The sequence below is a fragment of the Cavia porcellus genome, unplaced genomic scaffold (genome assembly GCF_034190915.1).
Source record: "Cavia porcellus strain 051 isolate PalLab524CR breed Dunkin Hartley unplaced genomic scaffold, mCavPor4.1 scaffold_20, whole genome shotgun sequence".
In the NCBI taxonomy this organism is placed as follows: Eukaryota; Metazoa; Chordata; class Mammalia; order Rodentia; family Caviidae; genus Cavia; species Cavia porcellus.
In genome coordinates, this window is record NW_026947503.1 from 26,526,969 (window position 1) to 26,548,917 (window position 21,949).

Here is a 21,949-nt window from a genome sequence, read left to right on the forward strand (position 1 = left end):
GTGATGTCTCTTTATCTCCTCCACTCCATGGCAGTTTTTTATACGTTGTCTTTTAGGACTCTGACACTTTCAATTAATGTCTCAATCATTTTGTAAACTGTCTCTTAGTTGGGATTTATCTGATGGTTTCTCATGATTAAAGATATATACTTTTGGCAGTAGTGCCAAGTAATGATACGTCTTTCTCCATGTATGATATCAGGGGAAAGATGATGTAGGTATCTCTTAATTGCTAGGACGGTTAACCCCATCACTTGATTAAGGCTCCAGTTCCATTAGAGAACTGTACTTTCTTTTCGTAATTGATAAATATCTCAGGCGAAGGTATTTTAAGAGTGTATTAACATACTAATTTTAGCACCTACCAGTAGATAGTCTGCAAACAATTATTTACTGTAGTAATGGAGAATTTGTCATTCTCTCATTCCTTCTAAAAATCTCTGTTAAAAGCTCTCCTTTCCTCTGCATTTATTTATTGTGTTGCATTAATAGGACTCACGTATATTTTATTCTGTGGATAATTCTATAACATGTATCACCTTCTCTGTTATTTAAATTCTTCTAGCTTTGGCTGCTGGAAGCACCTTTGTGTTGGTTCATGACTCGTTGATATGCTCTATCCTTTTTTAAGCTTGGTTCCTTGTTTCCTGACATCAGAGACGTCCCAGATCCATGTTTACTCTCCCTGTCACAGCACTGTAATCAGCCACTCCTCCCGGGCATTCTAATTCCTTCTATTACAGAATAGCAGTTAAAAGCCAAGATCTGAACTATGAGTACAGACACTGCTATTTGGGCGCCACTGCTTAAGGTCCACTCAGTGGCCTGAGCTAGGGAATATATGTTTGCATACTAATCAGTGTACACAAATGTGTCTATTTGAATTTATCTCTAGGTACACAAAAAGCCACGAGCTCATGCTGCTACCTTAGGTTTACTCCAGATTTTTACCCTTTCCTTATTTGTAATTGAGAGAACAATTATTATTTCCTAAGTCCCTATGGTTTTAGACTCTCAAGTACATATGATTTGCTATAAAATGAAATGAAAGTATATATATTTTTGTCACTTAACTTTTATTTTCATAAGAATTATCAGAGTCAAGTTATAATTATTTGTAAATGACATTATACTCTATGGTTAGGAACCCAAAGAACTCCACCAAAAAAACTCTTAGAATTAAAAACAGTTGCTACTTTGCTACTTTGGCAAAGTAGCAGGATATAACATCAACACAAGAAATTATTAGCATTTTTTTATACCAACAATGAACGGGTAAGAATGAAATTACAAAAACAATACCATTGTTGTAGCTTGAAGAAAAATAAGTATCTAGGAATTAACCTAACCAAGGAAGTGAAAGACCTTTACAAAGAAAACCAAAGAACTCTGAGGGAGAGAAAGAGGACATCAGAAAATAGAAAGATATGTCCTGCTCCTGGACAGTCAGAATCAATACTGCCAAGCTGGCCCTACTTCTAAAACTGTTATACACATACAATGTAGTCCTAATCAAAATACCAACACACTCTTTACAGATGTAGAAAAAAATCCTAAAATTCATACAGAGCTAGAAAAGCTCCCAAATAGCAAAAGTGATTTGGGGTAATAAGAGAAAAGCAAGTGGCATAGCAATACCTGGCCTTAAGTTATACTGCAAAGCAATAATGACAGAAACAGCCTAGCATTAGTATAAAACAGACACCTAAATCAGTGAAACAGAACAGAGGATACAGAAACCTCCCTATGCATATTTAATTAGTTGATCTTTGACAAAGGGGCTAAGTACATATTTTGGAGGAACGATAGCCTAGTCAACAAGTGTAGTCGGGAAAACTAATGATCATCAGTTTTCAGAAGAATGAAAATTAGACCCTTATCTCTCATTATATACTAAGCTAAAATCAAAATGGGTTAAAGATCTAAATATTACAATAGAAACATTAAACTTTATGGAAGATAAAACAGGTAAACACTTCAAGACATAGGTGTAGGAAAAGATTTTCAAAAGAGAATCTCAATTGCACAAAAAATAGTAGCAAACAGGATTATATCAGATGAAAAAGCTTCTGTACAGAAAAAAAAAAAATCGATCAGTAGATTGAAGTTGTCTCCACAGAAAGGAAAAATGTTTTGCCAGATACTACTCAGAGGACTAATCTTTAGATTACAAAAAGAACTAAAAAAAATAATGAAACCACATAAAGTTAAAGACTCAGTCAAGAAATGGGCAAGAGAAATAAACAGACACTTCAGAGTAGAAGAAATACAAATGGTCAATAAATATATGAAAAAATGTTCAACATATCTAACATTAGAGAAATGCAAATTAAAATAATACTAAGATTCCATCTTAGTCTAGAAAGAATGTCAATCATTAGGAAATCAAACAATAACAAATGCTGGCATGGCTATGGTAAAAAAAGGAATCTTCCCTACTTGGTTGCTGGGAATACAAGCTAGTATAACCACTGTGGAAATCAGTATGAAAATTTCTGAAAGAATGGAAATTAGAAATTCCATATGACCCAGCTATTCCCCTGATAAGTAGATATCTTTCAAAAGAGCTTAAGTCATCATGCTACAGTAATACATGCATACCAATGTTTATAGAAGCACAATTCAAAACAGCTAAATTTTGAAAGCATTCTCAATACCCATCAACAGACAAATGGATAAAGAAAATATACTATCTGTATACAACGGATTAATACTTGGCCACAAAGAATTACATATTTGACAGATTTATAGGAAAATAGATGCACCTGGAAAATACAACACTGAGTGAAATAACCCAGAGCTTAACTACTCTGTGCTATCTCTTGTTTGAATGAAGCAAAGCACAGACAAAGAAAATGATAATGGACAGAATGAAAGGGACAAGAAGACAGATCTCCTGGAATCGGGAAGCAGTCCAAAGGAACAAAGGTGAGGGGTGAGGAGGAAGGGAAGGGGGAATAAGAAGAAATGGACATGCTGAGGAAGGAAACTATTAGTCCTGGTTAACAGAAACACTATATGCCATAATGAGCAATGAGGAAAAATATCAGCAGGTATGAAAAAGGGAACTGGAGGAGAAAGGGGGGAGTGAAGGAGAAGGAGATGAAAAGAAAAAAGAAAAAACTGTAATATGTACATGTAACCAATCCACAAGATGACTGTAAACTGCATCAACTCAAGTGTACAGGAATAAAATAAATTAGATATAATATGAAAAATACTTTAAATACAACTTGAAAAAAAGGAACCAAAGTCATAAACTGAGGTGTGCAGGCTGCAGTCTAAGATAGCCAGAGAGACAGACTGTTACAAGTACCAGAAGCTCAACATGGGGCAGGGACTTCAGTCTTAGCCAAAAGGAGCTGAGGACATAAGTCCACGGGTATTCGATTCCCAGAGCCCCCTACTCTTCCAGTGTAGTTGTCTATCTTCTCTTTTTCTGTCCTTTTTCAAAAAAAAAAAAAATCTTCTTTTATTTAAAAGAGAAAAAGAATGATCAGACTCTGCACACTGGTGAGGCCCTGCTTGGAGTTTTACTCAGATGCACGTCCCTTCGTATTAGCACCCTTCAGAATAATGCTGGTCCTGAATTGTGTAATTATTCCTTAGGCTCCGTCTTCTTACAACAACACATGGCTGTATTTCTATCAATGAATTATTAAATTTTACAAGCTTTTAAGCTTCATAAAATACATTTAATTCTTTTTCCATTTTTTACCATTATATTTATTTAATCATTACATTTATGTTATTTTTAACTTTTGTTATTTCAAAATGCGTGCTTTAAATGTACATGCACATGTTTCCTGAGTCAAACATGGAAACAGTTCTCTAGACATAGTAAAGGACAGACACACAACCCAATTATTTTGTAAGGTGATTAAATCAGCAATATCTAGTAGTAAATATAAGACTTTTGAATGATCTGAATCCTCACCAAAATTTGGTAACGTTGGACATTCAATTTTCAATCTGATAGGTAAGAAATAATAGTGCACTATGCTTTTCAATTTATATTTCTTTGATTATAAAACTTGGCATCTTTCTGTAATTTTATCAGCTATTCTTTTTTCCTTTCTGGTAGGTACTTTCCCCTAAACTTTACCCAGTTTTCTACTATGTATTTATCTTTTTCTTACTTTAAGTTTTTATAGAAAAGATGCCTAACTACTTCTTGTCAGTTACCTATGTCATAAAAACATTCTTCTGCTTTGTGGATTTACTTTTCACTTTCGTTAAAGTTTTGGTTGTTTTTGTTTTTTAACTAACATAAGTTTGCAATTCTAACAAATTGTAACTCACTAGTCTTCTTTATGCTCGTGTTGGGTTTTTGGTTACTTGTTTGTGGAATGTCTCCTTTCCAAGTCTATATTTTGCTCTATTAGCCTCTAAGGTTTTATCTTCATATACCGTCTTTAAAGTTTTGAAAGGCTTGTCTCTCATGCATAGTTTTAAAATCCACACGGATTGATTTTTGGTGATGATGGGCACTAGAAATCCAATTTCATAATTTTTCTTATGGATAGCCAATAGCAACTACACTACTTATTAAAAACTTTGTCATATATTTCATTAATCTACAATGCTAAATCCATACCCAATCAAATTCCTATGTAGGCACACAATCCTTTTGTGCCATTTTGTTCTACTGGTTAGCTGATTTCTCCTGCACCAAGCTAACACTGTACTAATTAAATTTGTAACCACTTTTGCTATATGGTAAAGGAAATTATTGCATCTTGCTAATCTTTTTTAGCAGTGTCAGGGTTATTCTTACCCTATTCAGTCATATAAATTTGATAATTAGTGTGTCAAGTTCAATAATAAAAATGATACTGACAAAGATCACACTGATGTTTTGTTTGGAATGCTGAATTTGAAAACATATTTATGAAATTGATATCCTTGCAATACACTCCTATCCAGAAAACTATACATCTTTCTATCTATTTAGGTCTTTTTAAATCTCTGTAAAATATCAAAATTGTTTCTGTAAGTCTTACACTTGTTTTACAGGTTCATGCCTATTTTGTAATTTTATAATATAAAACTTTCATGTGGAGTAATAGGACAGACATGCTGCTTGTTAGAATGAATCTAACGTGGGACCACTAAGGATAATGTGTCTTTTAGTTTCAGTTCAGTATTCTATCATAGGAGTGAGATTTTTTTTCTAGTCATTTATTATGTAGAAAAGATTCAGAATTTTTAAGTGATACTTTTTACTTCATTTGAAATAGTCATATGGTTTGTTTGTCTTCGATCATATGTGTAATTTTATACTAGATAATGTATTCCATCATAAGCATCCACATTAACAGGTAATACAACTTTAAAAGACTGGCAAAGTCAGTTGAATGGTTACATAATAAAAACTTCCAGGTAAGAGACAAAATACTTCACACACAAACACTTTGATGTTCATTCATTAAAAGCCAGTCACTATACCCAGTCAACAAAACAGAGATTCCTGACTTGACAGACCTGAACCTATACTGGTAGAATAAATAATATTATAAATAGTTCAGTTATGTAGACAGCTGGAGCACAGTAAGAACTTTGGGGAAAAGAAAATACAGAACACAAAACAGGCATTGGAAGTAGGGAGAGAGGCACTAGACACAGGATTAAACACAGTGATCTAGACAGTCCCACTGAGAAGGGAAAATCTGAGCAAAGGTTTTATAAAAAAGTGAAGGAATCAGCTAAGCATTGATCTGGAAGAATGTTCCAGAAGAACAGGACGGTATATGTCAGCAGCAGCAAGGCAGTGGAGGAAGTTAGAAAGTGGCAGGAAACAAATCAATTCACATAGGGCATTTCAGGGCATTTGAAGGAGTCGGGTTTTAGATCCTTGCAGAACTTTGAGCTGAAGAAAGATATGCTCTAACTTAAGCTTAAAAAAAATCAATACCTGGGCTTCTAAGTCAAAACCATGCTATGAAGGGTAAGGGTTGATACAGAGACTTGGCAATAATTCTAGTACAAAAGGAACATGGTCAACCACAAAATCAAGAAATTTTGCACATGCCTGTAATCCCAGCACTTAGGAGGCTGAGGCAGGAGGATCACTGCAAGTTCAAGGCCAGCATGGGCCACAAACTGAGTTCAAAGCCAGCCTGAACTGCAGTGAAAGAAAAAAATTAGTATTATTTCCTGTTCAGAAAAGAAAGCTATAACTGGCAATACAACAGTAAAGCCTGTGTCATTAAACTGCCACACGGGCAGCCCAGTGACAAAGAATCAAGAGAACTGAAAATTAAACTAAAATTAACAACTCATCCAAGGGGCTAGTATACAAATTAGATAACTGGTAAGAAGAGTCTTACACCACTGATGCATCGCATTGGAGGTTAAAAAATCATCACAAACCCTTTGTACTATACTTAGATTGTATAAGGATGTAAGTCCACTAACTACAAGGGATACTATTTAGATCCTAAAATATGCTTATCAAAGTCATCCACAAACCCATTTAATGTAAATTAAATCACCAGAAAGGATCACTAATAAATTTTGCAAATGATGTACAACATTGGTTGGTAGTTGCATTGTTTTGGTTTCTGTTTTTCTCAGCCAGATAGGAATTTTTTTTAATTTTGTAGACTATAGAATCTCTATCTCAACTATTCATTGATAACTTTGTACAAAGAAGGAGCCACCGACAATACAAATAGGTGTGGCTGTGTTTCGATAAAACTTTATTTGCAAAAACAGGCAAGGGCAGAGTGACATATGTGCACCCATGTTTAGAGCAGCACAATTTATAATAGCCAGATCCTGGAAACAACCTAAATGCCCATCAAGGAGTAGGTAGAAAGGTGGTGGTATTTTTATGCAATGGAGTATTATTCAGCTACAAAGAATGATAAGCTGCACACTTTTATGGTACATAGATGAACCTTGGGAACATCCTCTTTAGTGAAACAAATAAGACACACATGTGTAAACATCATTGTTTCATCAGTATGACAAGCTGAAAGAAAAAACATAGTTAAGATAGTTATGCCATTGATTTCTCTGAGTTCAATGAAGAGAAAGATTTGTACTGGTATTGTTCAGACAACTGAATGCAGATGTCTTGTGCTCTGGGTGAATGATTTGGGGATGACAATGTTCAGTGTATGTACCATTGTTGCCTCCTGATTGACATGCTTCAAAATTTTGTTGTAGTTTTTATCTTCTTCTTTTCTTTGTTTTTATCCTTTAATAAAATAGGCATTGGGCAAAAACTATGTTTGCCCCTGAACATAGTTTACTGATCTGTGGGCTACAAGTCAACTATAGTCAACATAACACAGGTCCCTGAAGCTGGAGCTGTGTAGAAAATAAAGTTATGCAGAAGCAGCTGTTGCTTGGTCAGCAGATACAAAGTACCCATAAGCAGGGACAGTAAGAAAATGCTTTAAAGATACTCCACCTTAAACTTTTCCCATAGCTGTGGACCACTGAATCCTTTAAAAGCAAACAGAACAAGTGGTATACAGAGATCAAAATATAAAAGACAAGCTCAAGTGGCACCAGTAAATATAAGCATTCTATAGTTAGAATAACAATATATCACATTAATAATTTCACAGGACTCTGTAATTTTCAGTGGAAGTGACCTCAGAAATAACCTTGTCCAACTTACTTGTTTTATGGACGATAAACCTGAAGCCATAGAGTGTAGTGAATTAACAAAAAAATGAGTGCAAATTAAAGTTATTTTTGAGAACAAGGATGTGATTACATCATCAAGACAAGGTCTATAATGCAAGTGTCAGAATGCAGTTAAAAATGATAAAGCTGTTATGGAACATAAATTATTTACAAGTAAAAACAAGATGAGTCAAAAATTCCATTTGATTTTAGCTTAGTAGGTTGACTTGGTTAAAATGGAAGCAAGGTAATAAATATATAGAAATCCATCCAAATGCAAGCAAATAAAAATAGTAATGTTTTATTTAAAATATATATAATAATGTAGCCAAATAAAAGTACATTTTTACATAAACCCTCTGGGAACTAAAGTGCTTTACCACAAACAGTGCAACCAGTATGTGTTGGAGAAAAGAAAATCATGTGCCTTGCAGGAAAATGGACCTGGATTCAAATCAGATAATCCTTAGGAAGTCGCTTAATTTTATGAGTACCAGTTCACTCATTTACAAAACACTGATAATGAAACCTAGATCCTTAGGAAAAATTTTTTTTAAAGTTTTATTTAAAGGGCTAGTTCCATTCCTATTTTTTTGCAGACATTTCTAAGAACAGTAAGAGTTGACAAATTTTAAAGTACACATATGTCAAGAACTTTTCTAACTGCTATATATACACTGCACTTGCAGTGGTTACTTAATCCTCAAAATAATTGTGAGGTACATGCCATTATTATTCCTATTTCTTAGCTGAGTAAACTAAGCCACAAAGTATTTAAGGCTATATAACTACTAAGTGGTACCAAGATTCAAATCCAAGCATTATGGTTCCAGAATAATGAAGCTGTAATAAAAAACCTGAGTTATGTAAGAAATGGGTTCGGAAAGTACTATGAATGTCATCTACTCATCCTGATTAGTTCTCATTATTGCTTCCCTTTGAAAATATAACAAAAAGTACAATTCGTGCATTAACAGAGTTTAATGATCAGAGCTACCATAAAACACTCACTTTAAAATAACCGTAAAAGATTCCCATAGTGTATTGAGTTTGTGTATTCTGGCTACATATCAAAAATACGTATGAAGCTTTCAAATTAACTCAGGTACCTAGCTGAACTCTGACTTTCTGAACAGGAATTCTACACTGCACATGACTTAGGTGCCTCGCCAGACAGAGGAATCACCGTCTCAACTCAGACGTGTGATTGTGAGGCAAGGCCAGCAGCATCTGACAAGGTAAAACTGTAAGTGAGAGGCGCTGGTAAAGAGCATGAATGTCCTCAGCGCACTGAAGACAGGAAAGAACAAGGCAGAAGGCTCTGAGGCAGCATTTCCAATTACTTCCAGGTTGGAAATGTGAGGAAAAGACAAGACCGCAATCTCTATGGTCACATCAGCAACATTTTTTCACAAAGTAGTCTACCACAAAACAAAATCAAACACAGAGAACACCACTATAAAACTAACTATGAGCTCACAGAATTACCATGTGCTTTAGGTAATATCTCCCTTGACTTCCATGGTTCTGTTTGGTGATACTATAGCTGAAACCATAAAGATCAATGCAAATCTACACTTAAAAACTTAGAGAATAACAGAAAAGAAATTATTCAGACAAACTCTTATAGTGGTTCTTTTCCATTTTTATTTTAATGGCTTTATTTTGAGAACTTAGTGAAATCTGTGGATTCTTTCCCCATAACAAAAACACAAATGCATATAAATGCGTCATGTTCTATGTAGTGTTAGTGAGATTGTGTAGAACCTAGCATTATAGTACTTCTAAAGACCTACTGTGGGGAAAACATTCACTTTCTCTAAGTATTCTGTGCCACTGATGAAAGCCCTTTCCACAGTACAGAGAGGCAGATTTCACGTGCATTTGCGTCTCCACAGCAAATCACTAAAGGAAAGATTCAACAGACATTCATATTTATAGGAGACCTGCACTTGATCCCCCGACACCCACACTCCGACCCTCGCCTTGAGCACCTGTGAAGCGTATTTGTTTATGGCACAGGGAAACTGTGTGAAATGGTGGTAATACACCACTTTAGAGTTGTGCAGGTCAACAGTTTTTAATCATATGATCTTTAAAAACAAAGAACTAAAATATAACTTCTTATTTATTTATTTACTTACTTATACTGAGGATCGAACTCATGACCTTGTGCTTGCCAGGCAGGTGCTTGTGTCACTGAGCTATATCCCTGGCTCACTTCAAATTTATTGTCTGCATAAAGTGGTTTAATCCAATTTCATAAATCTTCAGTGAGCATGTTTGGTCCTGATAGGCAAAGCTTCAGTTTTCCCTTCTGATACACAGGAATGGATAGTACTTATCAGATGGGAGTAGGAGATGAGCTAAAATAGCACATGTCCAGTACACAGCAAACACCTGGCAGGGTAAATGCTCATTAACCACTTACCATGAATGTGCCTCAGACTCTCCTAAGCATCCGATAAAAGTATCTATCTTTCAGGGTAACAAGAGATAGGTATGGAACAGAAATCAAAAGTGTGTTCAATACATGCTGGTTCTTTCCTCTCTCCATTTCTGTTATGACAGAAAGGGGAGCTAGGACACACACAAAGTGGATACAAGACACAGCAGAAGCTGGCCAGGCTTTCTATCTCGCCCACAGTATGACGGAAAGACTCGTATTCCTCATGGTCTTGCGGGGTGTCAGCAGCTGATAAGTCTCAACTGAGTCCATCTGTGGGCTTGGCACTAACATGAAGAAAGCTGTCTCCCCCAAGGTCATAGCCCCTTCTCAGAGAACCCTGCTCCAATGACAGACTGACATGAAGATATTAAAGTTGAGGCCTGAGTCCCGATTCATGATGCGTTTGAAGGGTCATCCAGGCTCGGCGTTCCCCAAGGTCAGCTGAGGCTTTGTATGCAACTGAAACACAGTCAACTTTTCCCCTGTCCAATTCTTCTTTCACTTCCCTCAAGCTATTGATCCTGGCAATACTCTGGCACACAAATCTGTCTCAGAGTCTGCTGCCTAGGGAAATGACTTATGATACTTGCCCAAAGTCAAAAAGCTAATGAGAGATCAAAATGGAATCTAGTACACACATGCCAGCATAATTCTACAATTATAAAATGAGCAGAAGAGACCAAATGAAGAGCAAAAGATCTACAAAGTAATATTATAAATAATATTCTAAAAATTGTAACAATGCCTCATTTGTGGATTAGAAAAAATTGAAATAGGATCTCTACTTAATGAATTCATCTGCTATGAAACAACAGGATATACCCACCCCTACACAGACAAAAACAAGAAAGAGATGAAAATGAACTTTCTGGGAAACTTTGTATTCCATTTTTGATTGTACCAAAAGGGACTTCAAAATAGGTTCCCTAATTTATTCTATATAAGAGGATACTGCAACCCAGAGGAATAGTTTGTTTACCCAAGAATGCAGGGTAACAGAGTAGCCTGGTCTAGATCACATTAATTTTAGGGACCTTCAGTTTTGTTTTCAATATGTGACTTCAATATATGGAAAGCATGAGTTGCAAAAAGATTAATCTAGTTAAAATATAAGTTAAAGTATTACAAAACTAAGTGACTTTCAAATTAGGCATCAATGTCACTCTTCCCTCCCACTAATGTGGATAACTGGGTTTGACTACGAGTTTTCACACCAGTTGTTTCATGAGAAAGGCTAGAGCTCACTATGTAGATCTATAGCTATATGAACAATTAAAGTTCATCAAATATTATATCTTAATGGCCTTATCTCAAAATGATGGCAATAATTATTACCACATTCAGTAAGATTTCATTGAGTAAATATTTAATGGCAGCATAAACAAACATGGCAATATATATAGCAGCTTCTCACAGGTTAGTATTAATAAGTGGATAACAGGTTAATATTATAAGTGACTAATTGACCAGAGAAACTAAAACACAGGAATAGTTAGATATCTTACTGTTTCTGGTGAGGAAAACAAGATTTAAACTGATAAATTTAAATTTAATCAAGATCCTCCAATTGGAAAAAGAAGGGTCTTAAAAATCTCTGTGATGGGCACAGCTACCACCTAATAAACTAAAAAACCTTTGAATATAAATAGGGCATGAGTAGAAGTTAAAATAATATCTGTGATTAACTTTAAAACACATAAAATAAGGCAAGCATAAGAAAGAAGGGATATATCAAGACGATTTAAAGCATTTTAAATTGGTTCTAACAGATACTGTCATTCATTTTAATGTGTGATTCTTTGTGGCTAGAAAGTTTTTAGAATCTCTGTACCTTTTGTTTCAATGAATAATCATAAATGTAATTTGCTGAAAAGCTTTACCTTCTTCCTTTCCCATATGTAGTTAATTATTCAAAAAGACCTCAAGTAGTCTTGGTTGTGGAACATCTAGATGTTTCAATAATATTCAGCAAATTTTATTTACCCTTGCTTGGGAAAGTTGAGGAGCCATAATGCAAAAGTCCCTCTCCATAGCAAAGCTGAGCCCAGGGTTTTCCAAAGGCCAGAAACATGCTTTGGGACTTCTTTACATGCAGTGCAGCTCCCCTGTCTCTTAACAAGCCCAAAGGATAGTGCTAGTGCCTTTCAACTGTTTTAGTTCTCGATGGAGTTCTTGGGAAAATATCTTTCTCTATCCTGCCATAACTTTAAACTATGTTTTTTCTCTCCCTTCCTCTTTTTCTAGTTATAGAATATTATAACTAACATAGAGAAGCAAATTCATGAAATTCAGAGTTTTGCGTACAGAAAAACTATATACCAAAGTTATAATGGTAGTAGCTAGATACCTAGGATAATGTGGAATAAACCAATATATCTAACAACTGGACAAATGGCTCAGGTGAAATCAATCAGTAAGTAATTAACTTGCAAAGTTGCTGTATTTATAGGGAAAATTATAAAGGAAATAATATTTATGTTCATTTACCTTGAAGGAAAATACAAGCCTGGAACAAAGGATTATTGTTGAAAAATTACATAAAAACATTTTGAGTAGAATCAGAGTCTTCAACACAGACACCTCTTTCAAATGAGAGCATCTTCAGACTTTTGAAGGAATAGTGTTTAAAAGCACAAATACGGCTTAATGCCCAACTAGTTTAAAGGAATTGGTTTGAGGATGCTAACTTTATAAACGATTTCCTTCCCTAAAACTGTGATGGGACACATTCTCTCCAAGAAAAAAAATAAATAAAAAATAAAAAGGACATAAGATTTCTAACCTAAAAAAATTGCTCATGTATTTTTAAGCTGGATAAAGTGGATATCAAATAATTAAAGTGTTATATTTATTATACTAAACCACACAGTTTTAAATTTTAAACCGATATTCACAATATTCTCAAAATTAGAACTTTTGGGGGACAGTGGTACTGAGGATTGAACCCAAAGTCTTCACTCTGAGCAACAGTCCTCCAGTCCATTTTAACTTTTTATTTTAAAACAGGATCTAAGGAACTAAATCACCCAGGGTAGGCCTGACTTTGGGATCTTCCTACCTCAGCCACCCAGAATATTGAGATTATAGTTGTGTACCATCATGGCCTGCTTAACTTTTGCAAATATTCAAGCCTATAATTAAAGTTTTAATTAGCACCATAAGAATGTACAAAAGATTATACATTGCTTAACACCTGTTAGGAAGTTAACAAGCAAAATGTCTGAAAGCCACCAGATTAGATCATGTGAAAGTCTGATAAACTTCTAACTTTCTAAGACCAAGATTCTAAGTAAGGAAATACTGCATCTATCTAAAGTTTTGGGCTGACTGGGGTACACAGCATACCTAATTAAAGAGACCTCTGTTAAGACAGAGAGATTTCCTCAGGACTTTATGAATCAAAAGCTAGAAACTTGAAAACTCTAATAAAAGGCACACAGTAGACAGAACTGAGAAGTGGGGCCGGGATGCACAGGTCAGGGAAAGTGGTGTGCCTGGTGGGGACGGGAAAGTACGGGTTTTCAGTCACAAGACACTTGAGCTCAAGTTCAGGTTTTTTAACTTTTTGACCAACCTGAGGAAGTCTTAAATTTATTTTGAAAATCAAATGAGAACATAGGAAGTATTTCTTTTAGTATAAAGTTATAATACATCCTAACCATTAAGCTTTCTTCCACTAAGAGCCATTGACCAGTAACAGTCTGTATAATAGTCCAAAGCTTGAGCTTGGAAATCAACAGACTAGACTGAGACAAAACCTACTATTTGCTTTGAGGTAAGATCTCAGTCAGGTTAAACCACTTCTGGGCCCCACATGCTTTATATGCCAACTAGAGATACTGCAATAGAGACACCCATGTTACAGGGTTATTAGGAAGACTGAGTTAAAGAAAGTAAAGAGCTTAAAAAACAGAGCCCCAATCTGTTATTGGTTGCAATGGGTTATTAATATTCACTCTCGTGGGCCGGGGATTTAGCCCAGCGTTGTAAGTGCCTGCTTGGCAAGCGCAAGGTTGTGAGTTCAGTACCCAGTACAAAAAAAGAATCAATTCAAGTGTTTAGTTAATAAAAAAAAATATTATATATATATTCACTCGCCTATTCTAGGTGTCAAAAAGAGATCCGGAAATTATCACTTTTGTGAAATATCACAACAAAACTCATTATTATGTATAATGGATGCATACTTATTAAACATTTTTAAAGTGATTATCTCTAATAAGCATTTGTTGAATTCAGAATCTTTTTTAAAAAGCTACAGAATGGGTAGCTAACTCTACTGAAGGAACTTTATAATAAAATTCATGAACATGGGTCCACAGTTTTATAGCAAAACATAAGACAATAGTCTAGTAAAGTTCTCTTCTGAAATAACTAACAAAGTTACCTCTCCCCCTTGTTTAAAGGTCTCAAACCCAAAGAATACACTGCATATTCTTCTTGAAAGACAATCTTGTGGTACAGATATAAGCAGTATTATATTTGGTCCTTAAAGATAAACATAATTCATTAGAAATGATTTCCAACAATGTAGGGACACTTTGGCTTTACCTAAAGGAGTTTTTGCACAAAAGTACCAACAGACCTCATTATAAAATGCGCTAACCTATTACGCACATACCAAGTATAGAACTAAAAGCAGCTCTATGTGACATAAGCCCCTTGATCTAATCATAATAGCTCAGTAATTTAAATATTATTACCGGAATTTTAAAAAAGTTACAGAGATAACTCATAATTCATGCCCTTTTCTTTTAATGTTCCACGCTACACCTAGCTTTTTATTCAGAACAAGTTACTTGTAATTTGGAAATTATTTTATAAGTTAAAGAGTTTTAACTTGAAACAAGCTTTCACAAATTTTGACAAGAATATTTTGGGGAGGGTTATTGGAAATCAAACTCAGGACCTTTCACTTCCCAAGCAGGTGCTGTGTCACTAAACTATATCCCTGGCCCTTGACAAGAATCTTGACCAAAAGTACAAAAAGGACAAAGTTCAGAAATATTATAAAACTGTGTTTTAACTTATAACTGTAAAGAGCAATGTATCACACAGATTGTACTGCTTTCTCACTTCATTTAAACATCTGGGTGAGCTAAAACACAGGATGTATCAATGTTCTGATATTTTGTTGACAAATAATATATTTTAAAAGCAACAGATCCACACCGGGAATTTTAAAACTTACAAGTATGTCTGGCCAGTGAGTAGTTGGATCCTCCACTAGTCAAACCAAATCCTTCAGGAATTTGACTAGAGCTTCGCGGTCTGGTCAATAGTTTAGGAGGTTCAATTTCTGCACCAAATTCAGCTCCAATTACTCCTAGTAAAACAATAGCAGTCGCTTGCTTCCGTCTTTCCTCATAAGATGTGGAAATTTTTTTCATTTGTGGGACACTGGATAAGCAACCTAAAAAACCAATCCATAGGAATATGAGTTAAAAGATACAAAAAGACATGATTAGAAAAACATTCCAGATTATGCATTTAGGAAAGAATAATATTCCTAATTAATGGGACTAGAATAACTAGATGTGAACAAAAAGACCTATTTGAATCTAAGAGACAGAAATGTTGAAAGGTCAGGCAAAAAAGATTTATGGTTGCTGCTGTTACGGTTTCTTAGCTTCTCTTTATCATACTTTACTATTTTCAGGTTAGTTCAGGAAATTGTCATTCACTTCTTTAAGTAGCATATAGAAAGACACACTTAAAATGAGACCACAAAGAATAGATTTATCCTTAATATTCATTCATATAAAATTTTAATTACCAGTTTATTAATTTATATAATTTTGTACAATGTATTTCACAGCACATCTAAGTGACTCTCTAATGATGCTATTCCAAAGTTACTTTATAACTTCCAAGGTCATGGTAAATATTTCATCAACTACTTCTTTCATAAAAACTCTAGATTTAAATGTTTAAAATATTTAATACTAAGGAATATTTTCTAATCAGATGTATAATGTTCACTTTCCATCTTCATAGAAATGTTTTAGTTTTGTAAAGACAAAGAGGAGATGTTAATTTAAAAAAAGGTAGCAGGAAGAAAATGCTATTACAGATTCAAAGTATGACACTAATCTGTGATAGGTAAGGTAACTAAAGTGAGGTGGGGGAGCACCACAACAATACGAAGAAGAAAAAAATCAATAATGACTGCCTCCATGTTTAAAAGAACCTTAATCCTAGACAAAATGATATTTAACACTTATATAATCTACGTATCAGGACATGCATTTGAAACCAACTTCTTTTATGTAAAAGCACAGAGTAGAGGGCTAAGTACAGAGCAACTGAATCTAGCCTCACATATTATAGTGGTACACATTATACTTTTTTACATAGTATTCTCAAGAAACAGGAAACAGACCAAGGCTCCCTCCCCCCAGGTCTCAGCAAGAGCATGCTCCATAACAATAGTTCAAAGGAAAGCTCTATTCTGCACTTGCGCTGATTGTTCTGTCAGCTGACCTCTGCAGAAGGGAATTGCTAACCGCTGCCTCGCTCCTTAGCTGACAAATGAATGATCGCAGCTCCATCTATTTTCACTATGGCTGCCTCTACCCCAGGTGCTCAGACAGAGAGCCCGGTGTGACATCTTAGATCAAGATGAATTGGCACAAACTCCTGATCCAAGATTGTTTTATACCATTTAATTTAGTTTCTTCCCTTGCTTGGATGAGCACAGCTCTGGTTATGGATTTCTATTCTAATGTACTGAAGCAGGCCCTGAAAGAAGCCAATGAAGCAGCTGCTGGAGCAAGGGACTGCAGGGATACTGATCAATAGGCAAGGCATTGACCCCAGCCGTTCAGCCTCTGCAGCGGCCACTGCTCAAAGAGGGAGGGGGCGCAGCAGCACACACAGGCTGCTTCCAGTAGGAAATTAAACAACAGGGGCATCTGGAGAGCTCCGCCTCTCTCCTGGGTCCTCCACCTTCTCTCTGATCCTTTTGTTTAATTACCTCAATCTTGTGTTAACTTCCACTCCTTGGGAAGGAATTAAGACTTTAGAAAAGTTTTAATAATGTACTTTGAAACAGCCATTTGTAAATTTTACTCCTAAGCTAATAGAACGAATTGTAACAGGTGCTCCCTGCTAAGTGGCCTAAATATGAAATCTTAATTAGCTGTCAAGTGCATCACTTGGTGTAATGTAAAGTTTGGCATGTGCATAGGCTCATATAACACTATCCAACGGGCTATTAACACTACTGATGCTGGTGTTCTACTGCATGTGATTTTTATCATCACTCAGATCTGAAAAGATGACAGCTCTTTGTTAACAAGGAAAAGAGGTAAAGATGTAAGAACAAAAAGCTCCTAAAAGTGACACTGACTGTGATTTATATGGTGATTCTATAAGGTACAGATGCCCATCCCTACTACTGTTCTAAAAATAACACCGTAATCTCTCATTTTTTAATTCTTCAAATTTGTAAACATCTTTAAATAATTAATCTGACCTCTATTTTCTGTTAAATGATAGAAGTTATTTCTAATTAGCTGTAGTGCCTTCCTACAAAAAAAAAATGACAAACAAATGGGAGACTTGGTGATATTAAAAATAATCCTTTTTACGGTTTCATTTGTCTCATGAAAATTTGGTATTTTTTCACAGAGACATGGCTCCATTTAATCATGCTAAAGGGTGACATGGAGATCCATTTTCTTGACAGGACGGTTGATCACCCTATCACAGTAAGAAAATTAATACCTTCAACTAGCTCTGTGTGAAAAACTGAAGCTACGTGCAATGGTAAACCACATAAATGTTCTGCATTTTAAGTTGCAAAAAGAATACACGTTGTGTGTGAAAATGGTATGTTTTCTCATTATTGAGTTATTTAACAAACTATAGGGCTTTGATTTTATTAAAACAACCATTAATTCATACAGTGTCCCTCAAAAGTATATAATTGTCTTTAGACTTCGCATAATTGACCCAGATTTACAGGAACAGGAGTAAACACTTTACTTACAGCTTAAGTAGAGCACAGGTAAAATATTTGAGAAGTTTAAGCTATTTAAAGGGCTATGAGATATTGATTACTTCATTTAAAAAGCAGTCAGAGAGTGCAACCAAGAGGTCAAGATAAATTTAACAGTTTGAAGCACTTTACTAAATAACTCTAAAGATCATGTTAATTGGCTTTGTGCAGTTCCAGGGTAAAATTAATTTTATCCTAGCTTACAATAAAAGGATTAAAGGACATATTAAGTTCTTCAGTTTTAACTGGAATAGGAATCAATGGATTTGAATTAAGGCTAACAGCAATTTTATGAGAGATGGACTACCAGCAGATACTTTATATCTGCAATTAGCTATATATTGATGGAGCTCTGTTACTGTATTAGGTATTAAAACCTTAGATAAGTAGATACCACTAATTTACTATCCTGAGAAAATACTTTAAAAACTGTGTAGCTTGATCTGGAAAAACTGTTTTTAAAAATTTGATTCTTTGTTTAGAACTGAGAATCAGAATGCTTGCTCATAGATGATTTATACATAAGTACATTTCTAGTAAATCCTAATGAATAATGTGATTTAATTCAATCAGAATTCCCTTTAAGATCCTAACTATATTTAAAACATATCCCATATCACAAATATATCACTGGGGATTTTTAAAAGCAGTTCATTATATTAAAACTGATCTTAGCATACAAACTTTTTACACCAGAAATTTCTGGCTATAAGAGTCCAAGTGACATTCAGAATGATATGAATATTCTCTGAATTTGACACAAATTTCAAATACCCTAAAACATCACTTCGGAAATTCAGAAATGTCTGTTCATGGTAAAGGAAAATATTATTTTTTCTTTACTTTTTAAATGTTTATTAAAGCTTTAGAGTTATATAAATAACTTTTTTTAGTAAGTGCTCCCTAACACCGTGTAAACAATTTGTATTTTATAAGACCTAGCTACTATAGTTTAATAAGCAACTATGATTATTTACTTTATAGGAGACCTATTTGTATAAAAAAAACCCAGAAAAACAGTAATTTCGAAGTTCTCATAGTAGAAAACTACAGTCTAAATGCTGAAATTATTTGAAATAGCCCGGATTAAGCTAGAAAATACTTTCTATTCTGGTTCTTTACAATCTTGTTTTATTTGGTCTAAGGTGTATTTGTTAATAAATAACAAGAGCAAACTGAACAAAATAAATTTTACTAATATTGGCAATCTGAAGGATGAGAATTTAAAGAATTAAGACACATGATTTACCATTTTCAATATCTGTACACAATTTTAGAATACTCTTAGTAAATCATTCAAAGCTCTGTAAATTTTAGTTCAAAAAGGTAAAAAAAGATCTCTTTTCAGGCCTGTAAAATAGTCATCCAAAATTTTCACTTTTATCTTAGTTCTACTTTATCAACCTCAAAGACATTTTAAATGTGATATGGCATTATTAATAGACATTGACCAGAAAAGCATATATAAAATTTTATACTCAGATGTGTTTAAAATAACTCAAGACAGCAAAATTTATCCAATCAAAAGATACTTTAAGTTTATAAAAACAAGTTGTATACAAATAGTCTTTTCAATGTACTTTAATCAAAATAAACCCCCACCTGACTATCTAAATTGATGTAGCTGGTTGACTAATGAGGTAAAAAATTAGCTTTAGGGTATGCCTTTTAATAATCATTTATGCTGCTAACTAAATGTTAAAATTTCTATATGCATACACATATTGCATGTACATAATTATTTCCTCATTCAAGTATGTAACATTCACAGTAATGGCATTAAGACATTTGTGGCTATGACAACTACAAGCACATTTCTGAGATTTTAAAATGTGTTGTCCATCTTTTAGAATCATGGCAAGCAAAATGTTAAACACTGTTCATAGTGTAAACACTGTTTCTATATATACAAACATTTTCTGTATCTATTATTAAAACTGATAAAATACAATCTCAAAAAAAGCCAAATTTTACCAGGTATGTAACAATTTTCCAAATAAACTTGTTAATAATAGGAAAATACAATAAAATAAGTTAGCTCTTATTAATACTAATTCATTTTTAACAACCTGTTTCTTAAAAACGTTTAAAATACAACCATATTCTAGTAAGTTTCAGTGATCCAATATACCCCAATTCTTTGTCAATTACTTTAAAGATGAATTTGCTAAATGGGTCTACAAAAAGGCATAAGTTAGTGGCAATCCAGTGCGTAAGAATTTAAAGACCTCACTGTCCTACTGATAAATCCAGGTTTCACAGCTCATGTGGAAGATACAAGGATCTATGCCATTGTAAGTAACATAATTAAGTTCCTTTTCCAAAGTAAGAGCTTTCTGAGAGTGTTACATTTTATTTTCATTTGCTAGCAATTTTTATAAAGTATGGCAAATAAATTTTGATAGGAAAAAATATACAATTATAGTTGGTTATATAGCCAATGTATACAATTCTACAGGGTGTACATAAAGTAAGTAGAATAGTTTGCAAGTTTTCTACACCCAAAAGAAAAAACACGATTTGATTAAAAATGACTGCCATGGAGGAGTTCCACATTTATTTTCAGGCTTTCATGATCATCAAAGCAGGCATATGTGAAGAATGTTAGTGATGTGGCAGTTTCCCACAATGCATTCAAAACATATTTTAGCTGCTTTGTGTCAAAGATACCAATGTTTTCCTCAAATCTACTGACAGAGCATAAGGGAATACACTTCTCAGATCTATAGAGAGTTTACTGCTGCTGCAGTTACTGCAGTATTTTACCTCACTTGAAAAGTGAAGTAAACAAACATGCTATTAATTTGCATGCATACACGATAGCCCCCTGCTGGAATACAATTGGCTCTGCACAAGCATGTTTCTTTCTGCTGATGATTGAGACATTCTGAAATAACGCCTCTATGCACAAAGGTCGTGTATGTGTGTTGTATTTCACAGAGTCCCAACTCATTTCCCACTAAATCGGATCAAAGCAAAATGTCTGGCCACTCTACTTTTCAGAGAAAATCTAATATTAACCGTATCTTAGAGATATGTCAATTATTTTGATCATTTAGGAACCTTAACTTGTAAAGGCAATTTACTTGTTTTTCAAGTAATGCATGAAAGCATTCTCATTGTTCACATTGATACTGTTCTATACTTGTTTTTCTATGGTTTGCATTCTTATTTTTCCTTTTATTTTCCATCTAAACATTAAAAACTAAACTGGTTTTCTTTGACTTCATTTTTAATGGAAATATCCCTAGTTTGAAAGAAAACTGATGCTTAAAAATCTGGAATATTTAAGACATTAGGTCATAAGAAACTTTGTAGTAATAATTAGTTCTGAAAACACTCAATACTTGGTCCAAACTGCTTGTAAAAGGTGAATCTGAGACACATAACAAGTTTTAAAATTTACAAATTATAACTATAAAAAGACTAGTTTTAGCTTTTTTATGAGGAAAGAAAAATTTCAAAACTGATAAATGGCTTGAAAAATTACATAAAACCAAAGAACAGTATATCATTCTCATAGATAATCTTTTCTTGTAATTATTGTGATATACTTATAAAAATACTGAAACAGACATGGTATGTTTCTATAAAAGATCCAATAGAACATATGAATCTTAACATTTTCTAGATTGTTAAAATATATTCATTGAAGATTTTACACCTGTGTACTGCAGCACAATGAAAAATAAACTGTTGCCCAAAGTCATTTTTATTTATAAAATAAGTTTACTGAGATCACTTAATATTTACACTGAGCTAATTACCTCTATCCAATGAGTGACATAGGAGATAAACAGAATAATACTTTGCTTTCACTTCTTTTCTGAGAAGTTAATCAGTATATATGCTCAAAT

At 34.1% G+C, this 21,949-nt stretch overlaps 1 protein-coding gene across 4 annotated transcripts in view; it reads right to left on the bottom strand.

The window, feature by feature from the left end:
• The window catches only part of Wdr7 (WD repeat domain 7), a 369,257-nt gene that overhangs the window by 137,152 nt on the left and 210,156 nt on the right, over positions 1-21,949 (bottom strand). For all 4 annotated transcript variants that reach the window (XM_063231571.1, XM_013157175.3, XM_063231573.1 and 1 more), the window contains one exon: positions 15,282-15,503. In XM_063231571.1, coding sequence (XP_063087641.1) covers positions 15,282-15,503 — 222 coding nt within the window. The remainder of the gene's footprint in view (positions 1-15,281; positions 15,504-21,949) is intronic.